Here is a 15,953-nt window from a genome sequence, read left to right on the forward strand (position 1 = left end):
TAGGAGAGATACTATGAACTGAGAACAGATGCTCATTTGAATTTGAGTAGAATGAGTCAAAGCTTCATCAGGCCATTGGCTTAATGGTGGCAGGTGTCTTCATAAAGCCTGGGGGAAAAAAGCATTGACTCTCCAGGGTAATGTGGCATGCAGCAGCAAGGAGAAAAGCACTAATGGGTTTGGCTAGGGAATTAAGAGATTTGAAATGAAAACTTTAAGGAAAAACTCTGTTGGAGCTAACAATTTTAGATGAGAGTGAATTGGGGGATCTTAGTCTCCTAAAGGATCAATGAAGTATTGGCCTTGTCTAGTGCCCTTCTGCTCTAGGTTTTATTTAACCATCAGCTTTTGTTTTAAAGTCAGTTGTGTTCTCATTATAGGTCCCATAGTGCCCAGCTTTGTTTACTTTTTTTTTTTTTTAATTTCTCAATGCTAGTCTGTTTCACAGCTGTTCAGTGGCTTTGTTGGCATTTGAACTGTGGGAACCAAGAAAGGATTTAGATGTGCTTTTGTGTGCACTGGTGGCTTTCTTAAAGTATTGTTTCACACTATGAATTGTAAATTGTAGAAAGTTGCTTTTTTTTCTTTTTCAATGTCCGTTGTTATTGTGTGTTTAAAAATGGGTTCTTTAAAGAAAACCTGTATAAAGTTTATGAGCTCTTGAATGTCATCATTGTACTTTGTAGAAAATGAACTGAGAGGTGAAAAATACAGATAGGATAGTAGTTGCAAACTGCTTTCCTGTTGAGTGGGGACTTTAGGATAGAATTTTCCCATTCCCTTTGTTCAGCTGCCTCATGAGCTGCACAGTAGCTGTAGTGGGTGTTGACTGGGTCAGTGCGTTTTTACTCTTGGTATAGCAGATTAGCTGGAGGTCTACTCTGGTCTGTTCAGAAACAACCATGTTGTGGACGTCTACTGTTACTGGTATCAGCATGTTGACATTTTTGTCCAGCTTTCCTGCAATGAGACAGATTGCTGCATATGGTATGGATAATGTACTGGGGGAATGGCAGAGTCTTCATAAGCATGACATAACTCAGTGTAAGGGTTAACAATCTCAGCAGCAGCTGTGTGCTCTGTTACTAAGGTAACTGTTGGGAAGTTTAGATTTTGAGATTCCCAACATCTCACTTTACCTGTCCTGGTTTTTCACGTGCTTTTAGCATTCACACACTCAGTGTAGATTCTCTGGAAAACTGCAAGGGGCAGTTCCGTAACAGTTCTGCTACTTTTCTTTCTAGTTTGCCTGTGGTGGTATACTATGTAATTTTAAAAATAAAATGTTTCAGTGTAGATATTTACAAACTAGGTAAAATATTTTACCATGGCAACATTTTTTATGTGTTTTAAAACTCAATAAAATGTCCTTTGTGGGTTAATATAGTTTGTATACATGTAGCTCTATATTTTCTACATCTGTTAAGTTTTTGTCTTTATACAAATAATTGTATATCTGTGCTTTTAAAAAATTTAAGTGGTTTGAAACATTTGAAAGTGACCTCAGTGGAGGTTATGTCAGGGTATTTTAGTATCCGATAAACTTGGGATAGTATTTTTACTTTACTTTTGATTTTTAGTTCCAAGCTTTTGAAACAGAGTCTCACAGTGTAGCCTTGGCTGGTCCATACTTTGTGGCAGTCTTCCTACCTCTGCCTGGTGAGTGCTGGGATTATGGAATATTACTTTTGAACTATGCCAGTTTCAGAAATAAAATCGCTCTTCATTGCTGGTTTTTTTCCCCCTCAAATTAGAAAATAAACACCAGTATGCTTCTAATAAAAGCTGAAAGCAATTTAGAAATGTAAATGATTGAAGCCACTATAGTCAGTAAAGCGTGAGTCCCTGAATTCTGGCAGCCATGTTAAAATGGCATGTCAGAGTGCTTGCAATCCCAGGAGTAGCCCTGGGACTTAAGTCAGTCTAGCCTAATCCGTGAGTTACAGGCCAGTAAGAAGCCCGTTCTCAAACGAAGTGGATGATATTCCTGAGGACGACACTAAACTTTTCTTCTGGCTTGTTTATGCACACACACACAAATATGCACACATACACATGTATTAAAAAATAAATCTGAAAGAGTTAGTAGACATTGATGTCCACTGTCTTTCCTTTTGGTCAAACATTTGTGAAGTAGGAGACTTTGTGCATACAACATATTTGACCCTGGAAAGTCACACTAGTTGTAGCCACTTCAGCTCACTGTTTGTAAGTGCTTTCTTTCTCCTTCCACTCCCCCCCCCCACCCCCCTGCTTTACTTTGGCTCAAGCACAGGCTTGTACTGGAGTTCAGCTTCTTGTTTGAAATCTGGTTATCTGGATATAGAAAATAAATTTTACAGTTTTTTTCTTATTAGGGAGTAGCACTAGTTACTAGTTCTTTTAGAACTTAATAATAATATCATTATTTTTGTCCTGTAGTTCTTGCATGCACAGCACATTCTTGGAGTTTTAGTGCATACTGCCTTACCACTAAAGAACAGTATGCCTTCTCCAAAGGAGGCTAAGGTTTTCAGAGTACAAAGACTTCCTTTTTTTTCTTTAATTATGGAAAGCTTCCTAAATTAGACAGAATACAGAATAAGAGATCTCCATGTTACTCACTGGGCATCTTTAACATGGCTGATCTTAGTTCATCTGAGTCCCACATTCTTCTCTGCTTCTAATTATTCTGAAATGTGTATAAATATCTTGCAAATATTTGAGCAATAACAACTTTCTAGAGAACACAAAGATAAGCATGAGCTAGCTGCAGGTCAGTAGTGAGTTCACCTGAGGATGTCTTGTAAAGTGGTGACCCTGGTGTCATAAGCCACAAACCACTTAAATTCTGGTTTCAATGATTGAATGGTGATAGTAGTGTTGCAGGGTAATAAAGGAGGATTGCCCCCCACTCTTAAAGTTATTTTCAATAGTTTGTTGTAGTTTCTTTTCGTTTGTCTGTTTCATTCTTATGTGAGCAGTTTGAGGGAGGTTATAGGTTGGTAACAAGTGCATTGTTTTCCATTTAATACGGAGATTTGATTGCTAATATTTTAAAAGCATTTTTAATTGTGTGCTCATGTGTGTGGAGTGTGTTGGTATTTGTGCAAGATGCACCACAGACTCCAGAAAAGGATGCTGAATCCCCTGGAGATGGAGTTACAGATGGCTGTGGGCTGTCTGACATAGGTACTGGAACCAGATATAACTTCACTGAAGCATGCTTTATGTTTTCCACCTCCCAGCCCACTCTTAACACCAGTTGCTAATCTTTTTGGTTTTTGTTTTTATATTTAGTCTGTGGTGTAGGTTCACATGTGCCATAGAGGGTATGGTCAGAAAAGAACTTGTGGGCATTGTGCTTTCCTTTCACTCTATGGGTCTTGAGGATGGGAGTCGGGTTGTTAGGCTTGGTGGCAAACATTCTTAGTTACTGAGGCATCTGGCTGACTCTTCATGTAGCTCAGGGTGGTTGGAAGTTACTGATTAGTTACTCAGGATTCAGGGTGACAGTGGATTCCTGATTCCTTTCCTCCATCTCCTAAGTGCTAGGTTACAGTGTATGCCACCATATTTACCAGTAGCTAACAATTTCTAAACTTTAATGTTTATGGGGGAAGCACTTACTGCTAAGTACTTAAGTAAAAGTTAATTTCTTTTGGAATAAGTATTTACCTGGATAGTATGTTGCAGTTCTCTCAAAAATCCTGAGGGGTTTTTATTTTCTTCATGTATGTGTCCATGTTTATATCATGCATGTTTGCAGGTATGTGGGTGCACACATGTGGATGTGGAGGCCCAAGATTGGTATCGGAGTGTTCTCCATTTGTTTGCTCAGAATCTCTGCAGTGAATCCAGAGCTCAAGTGATACAGACTGGTCTAGCCAGCCAGCTAGCTCTGTGTCCATAGCTCAGTACGAGGGATGATGTCCAAACCATGGTCTTAATTGCTCTCACAACTCTCTTCACTGAGCTATCTCTGCAGCCTCTGATTATGAGTATTTATAGTCAGAACGTTTAATTGATGGGAAAGCATTCTTTATATTCAGCCGATTTCCATTTATGGATGATATCTAGGCAAATGCTATTGTGTAACCATTTAAACTATCTCATATCTATACCAATAAAGACACAGGTATAAACTGAGCTGAAAACCTCCTAGCTCAGGGAGGTATCTTTATTTCCTTAACTATATACAACTTTTTACAAGTCGGGTTCTAACTGAACTGTTAGTGCTTTAGAAATCTCTCTGTCGTTCTACCCAACTAAGCCCAGAGGGCTCCTTAGCTCTCTTTCCTAGAATACAGTTTCACCCATGTCCTGCCAGCTGCTTCTCTGTTGTTCCTGCAAGGCCAAAGAGAAAATCCCTATCTCTTACCTGGAGCTTTTCCCATAAAGGTTCTTCCAAGCCAAGGTGAAGGGGAGTGCAGGGGGAGAGGGAGGTAGGGACAGACAGGGAAGGGAAGGGGAGTGGGAGAAGAGAGGAAAGAGAAGTCTCTAGCTCTTCCCTTCCGCTCTTTTCCCCTGAACCATGTAACCCTCCTTGTGTAGCTGGGATCCTAAGCCAGGTCAGTAGGGGCCAAACCTATGGTGGGTTGCTCAAGGCCTCCTGCTGACTTTGCCTTGCCTCATAGACCAGAGAACACAACACCTCTCTCAAGCAATTTGTCTTAAAATAGGCAGGAACTTTCCATTCTTTAGCATCACCTATGGAGACTTTTAGAGGTACACCCAAACTGTATCTCCTCAGTTTTATGAATTAGCATTATTAAGCAATATTAATATATATGATTTGAGCGGATAAACCAAACAGCAGANCACGCCAAGGTGATTCCACGTGAGAGGTTTATTAAGCAGGGATGGGGAGCGGCAAAGCGGGTAGAAGAGTAGAGAAGAGAGAGAGAGGAGGAGGAGAAAAGGGGGGAAGGGGGAAGAGAAGAAGAGAAGAGAGCAGGGTGAAGAGAGAAGAGAGCGAGGAGGGGGTGATCCCCTAATTTATACGGAGAATGACATCACACCAATGAGGGTGGGGACTGAGCCAGGTGAGTTGTGGGATTGAGGGTCGTTGTCCTGGCAATGCAGGTCTAGTGTCACATGGTTGGGCCAGGCATTGGAGTGTCCTGGTGCTAACACTCAGGACACACCTAACTGCAATATCTGACAAATGCAATATGTATTTAATCTTTTATATTTTGCTAACAATTCGGTTTTCTATTTACAATAATCAGATATCCTGTAACACTATTGGTTTGTGTTCTACTAATAAAATGAGAGTAGAAAACATTATGTTATGATTTATAATTTACTTCATGATTTATATTAATCAAAGTATGTCAGATCTGTCACCTCAAAAATAGATGTATTGTTTTTTTCTCTGTCTTTTGTTAAAATAACCTGTAATATGCTGTTGTGTTTTCCCCAACACAGTAGTGCACACATAAGTGTTTGAGCATGATATAAGCATGGAATTGTCTCCACAGGCATCAAGCATGATGGAACTATGTGTGATACCTGCCGCCAGCAACCAATCATTGGCATTCGATGGAAATGTGCAGAGTGCACCAATTATGATTTGTGCACTGTTTGTTATCATGGAGATAAACATCACTTAAGGCATCGCTTTTATAGGATTACTACACCAGGAAGTGAACGGTAAGGGAAAGAAGTTTTTCTTCACAACATTTTGTTTCATCCTGTTAGCTTTAAATGTAGCTTAGGAAGTAGCTTTTGACAGTTTAGATTTCGTGTTGGAGAAATGAATAGCAGGCTAGATATGGATCTGGTTTGATGATGTGAGAAACCCTATAAAGGTAGAATTTTATTATATGTGCCTGCCTGCCTTTCCTTCCCCTTCCCCTCCCCTGTTTACTCCCCTTTCTCTTCCCCTTCGCTTTTCTTTCCTTTCCAGACATGGTCTCACTGTATAGCTTTGACTGGCCTTGAATTCAATATGTAGACCAGGCTGAACTCCAACTATTATTATTATTTTATAGATGATCTTCTGTTTTTTTCTCTACCATGGAGACTTGGAATTGCTGATCAGTTGAAAATGCATGGGCAGCCCAAAACTGAATAATGTTTTCTTGTTATACCCTTTGTTTGTTTTATGAGTTTCTACCCAGTGAACACTATGGCCTGCTGATTGAGTCAATAGGCACTTAGTAAGGGTAGGGACTGGAGATGCGAGTGCTTGCTGCACAACCGTAGGGACCTATGTTTGAATACCGAGCAGCCATGGAGCGCTGGGCAGAGTGGCACATTTCTGTAATTCTAGTGCTGGGGGGACAGAGACAGGAGGATACTTGGAACTGTGGCAGCCCGTCTAGCTGAACATTGAACTACAGATTCAGTGAAAGATCTCTTCTCAAAAAATAAGTTGGAAAAGTGGTTGAGAAAGACAACCAGCATTGACCTCTGGCCTCCATAGCACACCTGCACACACAGATGCATGCATACATGAAAAAAAAAAAAAAAAACAGAGAGACCATATGGCAGTTACTGTATTTGTGATTTGAGGATAGTTTTCTTAAGGAGTTTATAATTTAAGAGGAATGATGGATCATGAATGATTATCGTTTTATGTTTTAGAGAATGGTAGGATAATGTTTTAGTTTTTAGGAGCAATGAAAAGGGCATAATGGGATAATGGGTGTGGAGTTTTACGTTGTGGAGTCTTTTCTTAGTAGATAGGATACTGCACTTAAATACAGTCACCCAGAGAGTCACAGCTAGGAGTAATAGGGTAACAGAGTTTTGAGTCACAGCATCTCATTGCAATTTAAGGCCCTGCCACTCAAACTGAGAACTTTGAAAAGTTATTTTGCTTTTTGCTTACAATTAAAATTAAGGAACAATAGTGTTTTTTTAATGAATATAACAATAAGGTAACATTCAAAAAACAAAAGTCTGAAATCTCTGATTAAAAATCACATAATGAAAAAGGGGAGGTGGCCTTGGAGCTATCAGCTGACTCAGATAATTAAGTGACATGTCTTTCATGTTTGTAGTACTCATAGGAGGCAGTCTAGTGTAGCCAGACCTATGCCTCAGACTCACTTTTCTGGCATACATGCTGTACTCACAGTGTTGGAGTCATTGCTCATCTTTCACAAGTTCTTAAAGACACCCCACCCCCACTCCAAACCCAGTGTACCGTTCTTCACAGCATTCAGCAGAAGCAGAGGATCTACTATTCTTTGTAGATAGATCATGCCCTAGAGCAGACCAAAGTGCTGCCACTAACTGCTCTTCTTAGGTTAGAGCCAAGTGTGGCATCTCCTACTTATCCGGAGATGCTGTCTGCAGTAGGCCCTTACAGAGGACACTTAAAGCAGAGTCTGAAGCGCCTAGACTAACTTCCTGTTCTGAGTCCATTGCTTTGTAAATTCTTGTGAGCCTGAGCAACATCTTTTTGTTATGCCCTGAGTTCCCTGTTTGTAAGCTGGGCAGTGTAGTGTTGTCTTTCTTTTAAGGCGCTAACACACCTATGTGAATGCTTTTATGTGTACATTACTATTACTTAGTTTTATAAGATTGTGAAAACAAAACTTTTATTTTTAGGGTTCTGTTAGAGTCTCGTAGAAAATCTAAGAAGATTACAGCCAGAGGAATCTTTGCTGGTGCCAGAGTGGTGCGAGGAGTGGACTGGCAGTGGGAAGATCAAGATGGAGGCAATGGGCGGAGAGGAAAGGTGTGCACTTTTTAAAGGTTCACCATCCACTAGAGTATCTTTTGTTGAGAAGATTTTTATTGCTGCTGTAAACACATGTCTTTGCCCATTTATTTCCAAGCCAGGAACAAGTTTTTAAAATCTTCTCTACCCGCCCCCGCCCCCCACCTTTTGGAGACAGCAGTGTTCCTGCGTACAAGTGTTTCTGTTTCTTGAGAAGGCTGTTAGGTGGGCTTTACTTCAGGCTTCATGTTGGTTTTGCTCAGATATCACCTCCCTGAAGACTCTAGTTTTGGGCCACTCCTTCTTAAGTAGTACCTCATGTTGTTGATTTTCCTGTTACTAAAGTTTTATCTGAGTGGCTGAGGGTGTAGCTCAATGAGAGATCCCCAAGATGTTCCTGGATCTGCTTCACAGAGCTGTTGAAAAGTATAAACATTATATTCATGTTTATATTCTATTCTCCTAAAGGTCTGCCATTCAGTAAGCAGCTACCTCCTCCTTTTTCTTCTTCTTCTTCTTCTTCTTCTTCTTCTTCTTCTTCTTCTTCTTCTTCTTCTTCTTCTTCTTCTTCTTCTTCTTGTCTGGGGATCAAGCTAAAACCCTCGTGCACAAGAGGGAAGTGGTCTAGGGCCAGTATTTGGGTATGTTGCTTATATTTATTTTGGATTTCATGCTTTTTTAGCTGATACCTAATTACTTATTTAGACAACAAACATTATTGTATAAGCTCTTCAGTGCTATATTGGATGGTTAGTGTCCTGAAATGAGTAGCACTTGGGAACATACATCTCCTCCTCAGATCCACTAATGTCTTTGGAAAAGCTTGCTTGGGAGTAGGACAGAGGTTCAGCTCTGAGGACTGCTTTCCTCCAAGTCACGCCAAACCAACACAGAGAGACGAGTCATCAGTTAGCCACTGATCTCAGCTTAAATCGTAGACCAACAGAGAAAGAGAGAGAGAGAGAGAGAGAGAGAGAGAGAGAGAGAGAGAGAGAGAGAGAAGCCATCAGTCAACCACTGATCTCAGCTTAAATTGTAGAGCTGTAAAGCAAAAGGAAAGCCAGACAAGTGGGGTTTATATATTTTTGAGTAGTTTATTAAGAAAATAAACTTCTCCCCTTTTTTAATTCAAATTTATTTAGCATGTATTATGTTCAAGGTTCTAAGAAACAAGTTCTTACTGTCTGGAAGTGTATCTTTTAATTAACAGAGGTAAATGAAAAAAATTGAAATCTGATTTCTTGTGAGAGTGATGTGATATATAGAACAGCCACATTGGTGTCCCCTGAGGTGTTATTAAAAGTGAACAGTACTAAATGTACTTCTTGTCAGACTTTCTAAACCAGGATCTTCATTTAAAGACGATCCTTGGCTTCCTGTTGCTGTGACAAGAACACTGGCAAAACCAGCTTATATGTTATGGTCCAGCATCTAGGGAAGTAAGGGCAGGAGCCCAAGGCAGGAACTGAAGTAGAAGCCATGGAGGAATGCTGTTAACTGGCTTGCTTCCTACGACCTACCTGTTCAGCTTGCTTTTCATACCACCCGGGGCTACCCACTCAGGAGTGGCACCACTAGGAGTGGGCCAGGCTCTCCCACTTTTAAATCGTTAATCCATGAAAAGAAAAAAAAGGGTCACACAGGCTTTGCCTACAGGAAGTCCGATAGAGGCAACACCTCAATAGTGTTCCTCTTCCTAGGTGACTCTAGCTTGTATCAGGTTGACAAACAACAGAACACTAACCAGTCACCACTTTTGGGAGAATGAGGAAAAGATATAAATGGAAGTAGGCATTCCTGACTGAAGCTTTGAATTATCACAGTTTTAGTTGGGAAAAAGGCCATGTAACGTATAAAAGTAGACCCTATCAGAATTACACCAGACTTCTCCCCAGAGACTATGAAAGCCAGAAGATCCTGGGCAGATAATACACAGATGCTAAGAGAACACAAATGCCAGCCCAGGCTACTATACGCAAAAGTCTCAATTACCATAGATGAAGAAACCAAGATATTCCATGACAAAAACCAAATTTACACAATATCTTTCNANAAATCCAGCCCTAAAAAGGATAATAGATGGAAAACACCAACACAAGGAGGGAAACTATACTCTTAAAAAAAGCAAGAAAGTAATCTTTCAACATACTTCCACCCCTAACAACAAAAATAACAGGAAGTAGCAATCACTTCCTTAATCAATCAATCTCTCTCTCTCTCTCTCTCTCTCTCTCTCTCTCTCTCTCTCTCTCTCTCTCTCTCTTTTTGGTTTTTTGAGATGAGGTTTCTCTGTGTATCCCTGGCTGTCCTGGAACTCACTCTGTAGACCAGGCTGTCCTGGAACTCAGAAATCTGCCTCAAGTGCTGGGACTAAAGGCATGTGCTACCACTACCTGGCCCTTAATATCTCTTAATATGAAAATTAGTATTACCAACATATCCTAATCTATTGAAATTCAAAAATATGAGGAATTAGAAATTTGTTGGCTGTCACCCAGTGGTCTCTCTAATTTGGTAATTGGAGAAATAGGTCCAATATTGTACAATCCATATACACTTTCTGCTTGTTTGTACGTGATAGTGTCTTGCTGTGTGCCACATAATGCTTCTCCTATCTCAGCCTACTAGTAGGATTGTTTATTTGATGTTTTTACACTATACTATGATTTTCAGAACAGCTTACATATTTCAAAATTATCTATATAGCCAAAGAAATGTAAACAATTAATTTGGGAGGTGGTTGTAAGAGAATTACAAGTGAGACAGAATGTTTTGCTTGATATTTATAGTTATGTATCAACATTGAAGAAGACTTCTTTTTCTGAGATGAATGCTTTTCAAAATAATCCCAGCCAATGAACCAAAATCTTACCTCACCTAATGTCTGTGCCACCTTCCAGGCAGAACCATTGTTCATTGAAAAGGATGATGAATGACTTCATGGATAGACCATCTTAATACACGCACCATTTCTTAAATGAATGTAACCTGTTCCCTTCGTGCTGAGAATGATGATAATCACTCAGGTCAAATAGCTTTGATCACAGCAGGAAATCTGTATCCAAATAATTTGCCTATAATTCATTCCTTGACGCAGCAGAACTGTCAACTCTTAGCTTAGCTATATGGAGCTACTATACAATCCTATGGTGATGTGAGGGACATTCAAGTACACCCTTATTGCAATGAACTCCAATGTCTAAAAAGTGTTCTTATTTTGCTTTTGTACCACAGTAAGAGCCAAGATTTTAAGCTTTACTAAAAACAAAACAAAACAAACAAACAAAAAGACTATCCTTTTATGCTCATTTAATAACATGACTATCATTTTTATGATTGGTAGAAAAATAATGTTAAATATAATAATAATAAAAAGAAGCCAGGTGTGGTGGCTCACGCCTTTAATCCCAGCAGAGGCAGAGGCAGGCGGATTTCTGAGTTCGAGGCCAGCCTGGTCTACAGAGTGAGTTCCAGGACAGCCAGGGCTATACAGAGAAACCCTGTCTCGAAAAATAAATTAAAAAAAAAAAAGAATAAAAAAAAGAAGTGAGAAAAAAAGAATCTTAAGGAAGATTATTGTTACAGATGGATTAATGCACGCTCACTTCAGCTCCTTATAAACTTGCTAGTTGAGATTGTACAGTGGTCAGTTGGGCAGAATCCTAATGCACGGTGGAGTAATGTTGGACCAAATTTAGAAAGATGGTTGCCTCTTTTGAGAGATGGGTGGAGGGCGGCTGTGATGAGGTACAGTGGGGACCTGAGAAATCTGGGCTTCGCTTTTTAAGACAGTGGAATAATTATAAGGGTGTTCATTTCTTTTTTATCTTTCAAAGTATATTTCTAAAGTGTTTACAATACATATAAAACTTTCAAAGAATATATGGACTTAATAGTAATTTAAAGTATTTCTCATATGGTTCACTAAATCTTAAAAAATGAAATCCTTTTATTTCTAAATTGTTCTTTAGTTCAGAGCAGAAAAGAAAGTTTAATATGTATTTTATTTAAAGTAATATTAGTCTGCTTTTATATTTATGAAGTACTGATACAAGTTAAAACAGAACAGAAGTGCTGGTGCATGCCTTTAATCCCAGTACTTGGGTGGCAGAGGAAGGTGAATCTCTGAGTTTGAGGGCAGCTTGTTCAACAGAGTGAATTCCAGAACAGTCAGGGCTCCACAGAGAAACCCTGTCTTAAAAACAACAACAGCAAAAAGTTAGAATGGATAAAGAAGTCATTTGAGTTGTGCGTGAGCAGCTAGCTCCCTATTCTTAGTAGTAGATAGGCCTAGCTGGAGTGCCAGCTTTGGTGCTCACTCTATGCCAGTTTGTGTACTTGACTCTAGACCTTTAAGAAGTTAGTAACTAGTACCTGTGTGTATGGGTGCATGTGCTTATATGCTTGTATGGGGTGGTGAGTAAGGAGACAGAGGGAGAGAGAACAAGTTAGAGTTTAACCAGCCATGTTTAAGAATCAGTGGGTGGGGTATGGTGTCTATGTGCCCACTAGCATGCTGTTCTAGTTGGAGTAGCCTGCTTTCGTGACAGCTGAGCAGCTCACTGTCACTAATATTCTTCACAACTTTGGATTCTAACTAGAAAACAGGCTTATCATTGTTAAAAATTTTAAATTATGTGTTGGATAATTGGAATAAAAGAATATGCTGTGTTCTTAAATTTAAATTTTGCATTATTCATTTTCTACTAATATAATTCCTCTGCTTCCTAATTAAAAAGTTTTTAGAGTGATTTTAGAATGTACTTCATAACTCTCAGGTAAGGTCAGATGTGATGACATAAACCTGTAATACAGATACAAACTTTGTGGTCACCCAGGGCTAAGTTCTGACAACTTGCTTCAAACCCCCACCCTGCCCCAAACAAAAACATCAAAAACACCAGACTGGGAATACAGCACAGTAGTATAGTGCTTGCCTAGCATACAACGAAGCCCAGGGCTAAGTACCACAGGGGAAAACAAAAACAGCAGCAACACAAACAGTTTTGTAAGTTGGATGAGGAGGTATACACATCCTACAGTCCTTTCCCTTGGGAGGTTGAGGCAGGAGAATTTTGAGTTTGAAGCCAGCGTGGTCTACCCTAGGATATTCTATCTTAAAACAAAATAAAAGCTAAAATTCTGGAAAATTTCTGCTTTATTGTATTTAGTAACTTTTAGCTGATAGGCAAATACGTATTTTTCTTGATTTTGTTATATAGGTTGATAGATGAAAAGGTTTTTAAAGTTTCAGAATAATTAAAGCATCTAACCGCTTTCCAATTTTTTAAAAAAGTGTTTTTTGTTTTTTCCACCCTGAATTTTTATTAGGTGACGGAAATCCAGGACTGGAGCGCATCCAGCCCACACAGTGCAGCATATGTCCTCTGGGATAACGGTGCTAAGAACCTTTACAGGGTTGGCTTCGAGGGCATGGTGAGTAGTGGAGAGGCGCACCTGTGAGGATTGGGCCGCGCTGGGTGTGCACTGCTGTCTGTCCTCTGACAGGACAGGTCTGCGCCCCGGGGATGCACCAGGACAAGAGATTCTCACACCTGACACCTCAGTGCTGTGTGTCTACACTGCTTAATTGTAAACATGCTTTTGCCATAGTCAATGTCTGGGCATCTTACTGTATGTTATTTTACACATGCCTTTGTAATGTAAGTGTAGTAGATTTCTCTCTTAAAATCTAACAACAACAAAAAAATATCTTTAGGGGACTCTGTGTAGACCTGGAGGCTAGTATTAAAATGAGGTTCTTTCTGTATTCTATGCTATAGTAGCTGATAAAAAGTTTTATTATTTTTAAGGAAGTTTTTTCTTTTTTCTTTTTTTTTAAATTTAGAGTTGATGATTAAATGTGATATCTTGTGGCACATGCAATCCCAGCACACCAGAGCTAGAGGCAGGAGGGTCTCAAGCTCAAGGTCAGCTTGGGCACATAATGAGACTGTGTCAAAAATAAAAAAACAAGGTAAAACAAGAAAGTGATAAACTCTGCCTCTGGAGCTCTGGGGTTAAAAGTGTGTACCATCATCACCCAACTATCAAATGCTTTATTAATGTTAATTTATCATTGGGTACCGGCTCAGTTCCTTTCCTTTTGCATGTCTCTCCATGCTTTCAAATTGTGAGGTTATTATTATTATTATTATTATTATTATTATTATTATTATTATTATTAAGGATTCCAACTAGCTAGTGCTCTGTTTAATATGAAGATGTATATGCTGTGTGGGTTCAGGCAGTTAAATGAGGAACATATACAGGCTGATGGCTCATGTGGTTAATAGTATTATTTAATGAGTTGTCTTTTGAGGGTTACCTTTCCCTCTCCATTGCTGCAAGCAGGGTAGCAGCCAGTATGCTTGTATATGTTTTTTTGTGTATTATGGATATATTTCCTTAGGATAGATGTCTAGAGGTAGAATTACTGAGTCAAACTATTACATTAAACTAATCCCAGCCTTTGTCTGGGTCTAGGATTGAGCAACATTTCATGGTTAGTGGCAGGATGGGCTGTTACAGAGTTGGGTTCTGTGTGTATGTGCCAGTCACCTGCTGTTACCTGCTGTTTACACCAGCTGCTCTCAGACTTTTTTTTTTTTTAACTTTTGTTTGTTTGTGTTTTCTTTAATTCACTTAAAAGCTTTCATAAGAAACACCCAAGAATGCCTTAATGTCCACATTTCTTGTAACACATAATCATAGGTGTCTTCTCATTTAGGTACTTAAGTAAAAATATGTTTTTGTTTTGTTTTTTTTTGTTTTGTTTTTTGTTTTTTTTTCGAGACAGGGTTTCTCTGTATAGCCCTGGCTGTCCTGGAACTCACTTTGTAGACCAGGCTGACCTCAAACTCAGAAATCCTCAAACTCAGCACTCCCGAGTGCTGGGATTAAAGGCGTGCGCCACCACGCCCAGCCTAAAAATATGTTTTTTTTTAATAGAAATAAGTGGGAAGGCATTTAATTAGCCAGATAAATGGGGAAATTACCTGTGAAGGATGAAAGGCTGGGTTTGGTTCCATTCTTCTCTGCTTCTGCAGGCTGCTTGGGTTTAATAATTTCCCTTCTTGTATTTGCTTTATCTCTGTAATAAACATGTGAAAGAATCAAATGTAGTGAGAGTTTTGGTTTATTTTGTGTAAAGTTATTTTAAAATTTCAGGGCGTTGTACACACCTCAGGTATTGGGTATTTCTGAGAGTTTATTGTGTGCCATGTGTTTTTGAAAGTTCTGTAATGATGATGGGCCAGTGCTGACTGTGGACTTTAAAATTAGAGAGCTGAAGGTACGCAAGGTCTTTCTGCAGATGAGTTTTCTGCTCTAATAGATGTTGTGAAAGTAGAGTTGACTTTGGCATCCTCCCAGCACTGCCTCTGCCACAGGTGCTGAGTGGAGCTTGTTGCTTTGTACTGTGCCTCATTTCAAGTTTTAATGGATACCTTTCTGCTTTCGTTTCTTCTTAGTCTGATCTCAAGTGTGTCCAGGATGCCAAAGGAGGTTCTTTCTACAGAGATCATTGCCCTGTGCTAGGTGAGTTAGCAGATAAAGAAAATTTCTAAATAATGAGTCAGGTTCATAGAATTAGTATAATGTCTCAATTGGACAGGAAAAAGTTGATTATCATTAAAGTTATATAGAGAAGTACTAAGTTTCATTTTAGTTTTAAAACAATTATTTCTTTTTATGGTTTATTTAGGCTTAGAATGAGTTGTCATGTCTTGTGAATTGATGTACTATTTGTGTCATAACGTATATAACACTTTTAACTGATCTTACACCATTGAAATTTTTGTATTAGGTTATATCAGTGTATCTCCCATACTACTGAGGAAAGAATTTGACAATTTTGTGATTATTAATACCTCACACTTACTATAAAACTAATTTCTTAGTAAAAGAATAGCTTCAAGGTAATATAGTAAATATAATTCAAGGAACATAAGTGTTTTTAAAGAGTAAAGAAGCCAAATCTGCTTTTGTTTACAAACTGGTTATTGTTGGTGTGTTGTGATGGGCATGTAAAAGTAGCTAAAAGAGAGATTTCATTTCTTTTATGATAAAGGATACATATCTGAGGTAATGGATATGCTCATTATTGTTCTTACTTGCTCATTACACATTATATGTATCTATTAAAATGTCATAGTGTGGCCCGGGCGTGGTGGTGCATGCCTTTAATCCCAGCACTTGGCAGGCAGAGGAAGGTGGATTTCTGAGTTCGAGGCCAGCCTGGTCTACAGAGTGAGTTCCAGGACAGCCAGGGCTACACAGAGAAACCCTGTCTCAAAAA

At 39.1% G+C, this 15,953-nt stretch overlaps 1 protein-coding gene across 1 annotated transcript in view; it reads left to right on the plus strand.

Moving 5' to 3' along the window:
* Positions 1-5,440: 5,440 nt before the first annotated feature.
* Positions 5,441-15,953, plus strand: part of LOC110319681 (E3 ubiquitin-protein ligase MIB1) — a 22,914-nt gene continuing 12,401 nt past the window's right edge. The window contains exons 1-4 of the mRNA XM_029536693.1: positions 5,441-5,634; positions 7,543-7,672; positions 12,986-13,090; positions 15,127-15,193. Coding sequence (XP_029392553.1) covers positions 5,483-5,634; positions 7,543-7,672; positions 12,986-13,090; positions 15,127-15,193 — 454 coding nt within the window. The 5' untranslated portion in view covers positions 5,441-5,482. The remainder of the gene's footprint in view (positions 5,635-7,542; positions 7,673-12,985; positions 13,091-15,126; positions 15,194-15,953) is intronic.

This window comes from Mus pahari, chromosome 3, assembly GCF_900095145.1.
Source record: "Mus pahari chromosome 3, PAHARI_EIJ_v1.1, whole genome shotgun sequence".
Lineage (NCBI taxonomy): Eukaryota > Metazoa > Chordata > Mammalia > Rodentia > Muridae > Mus > Mus pahari.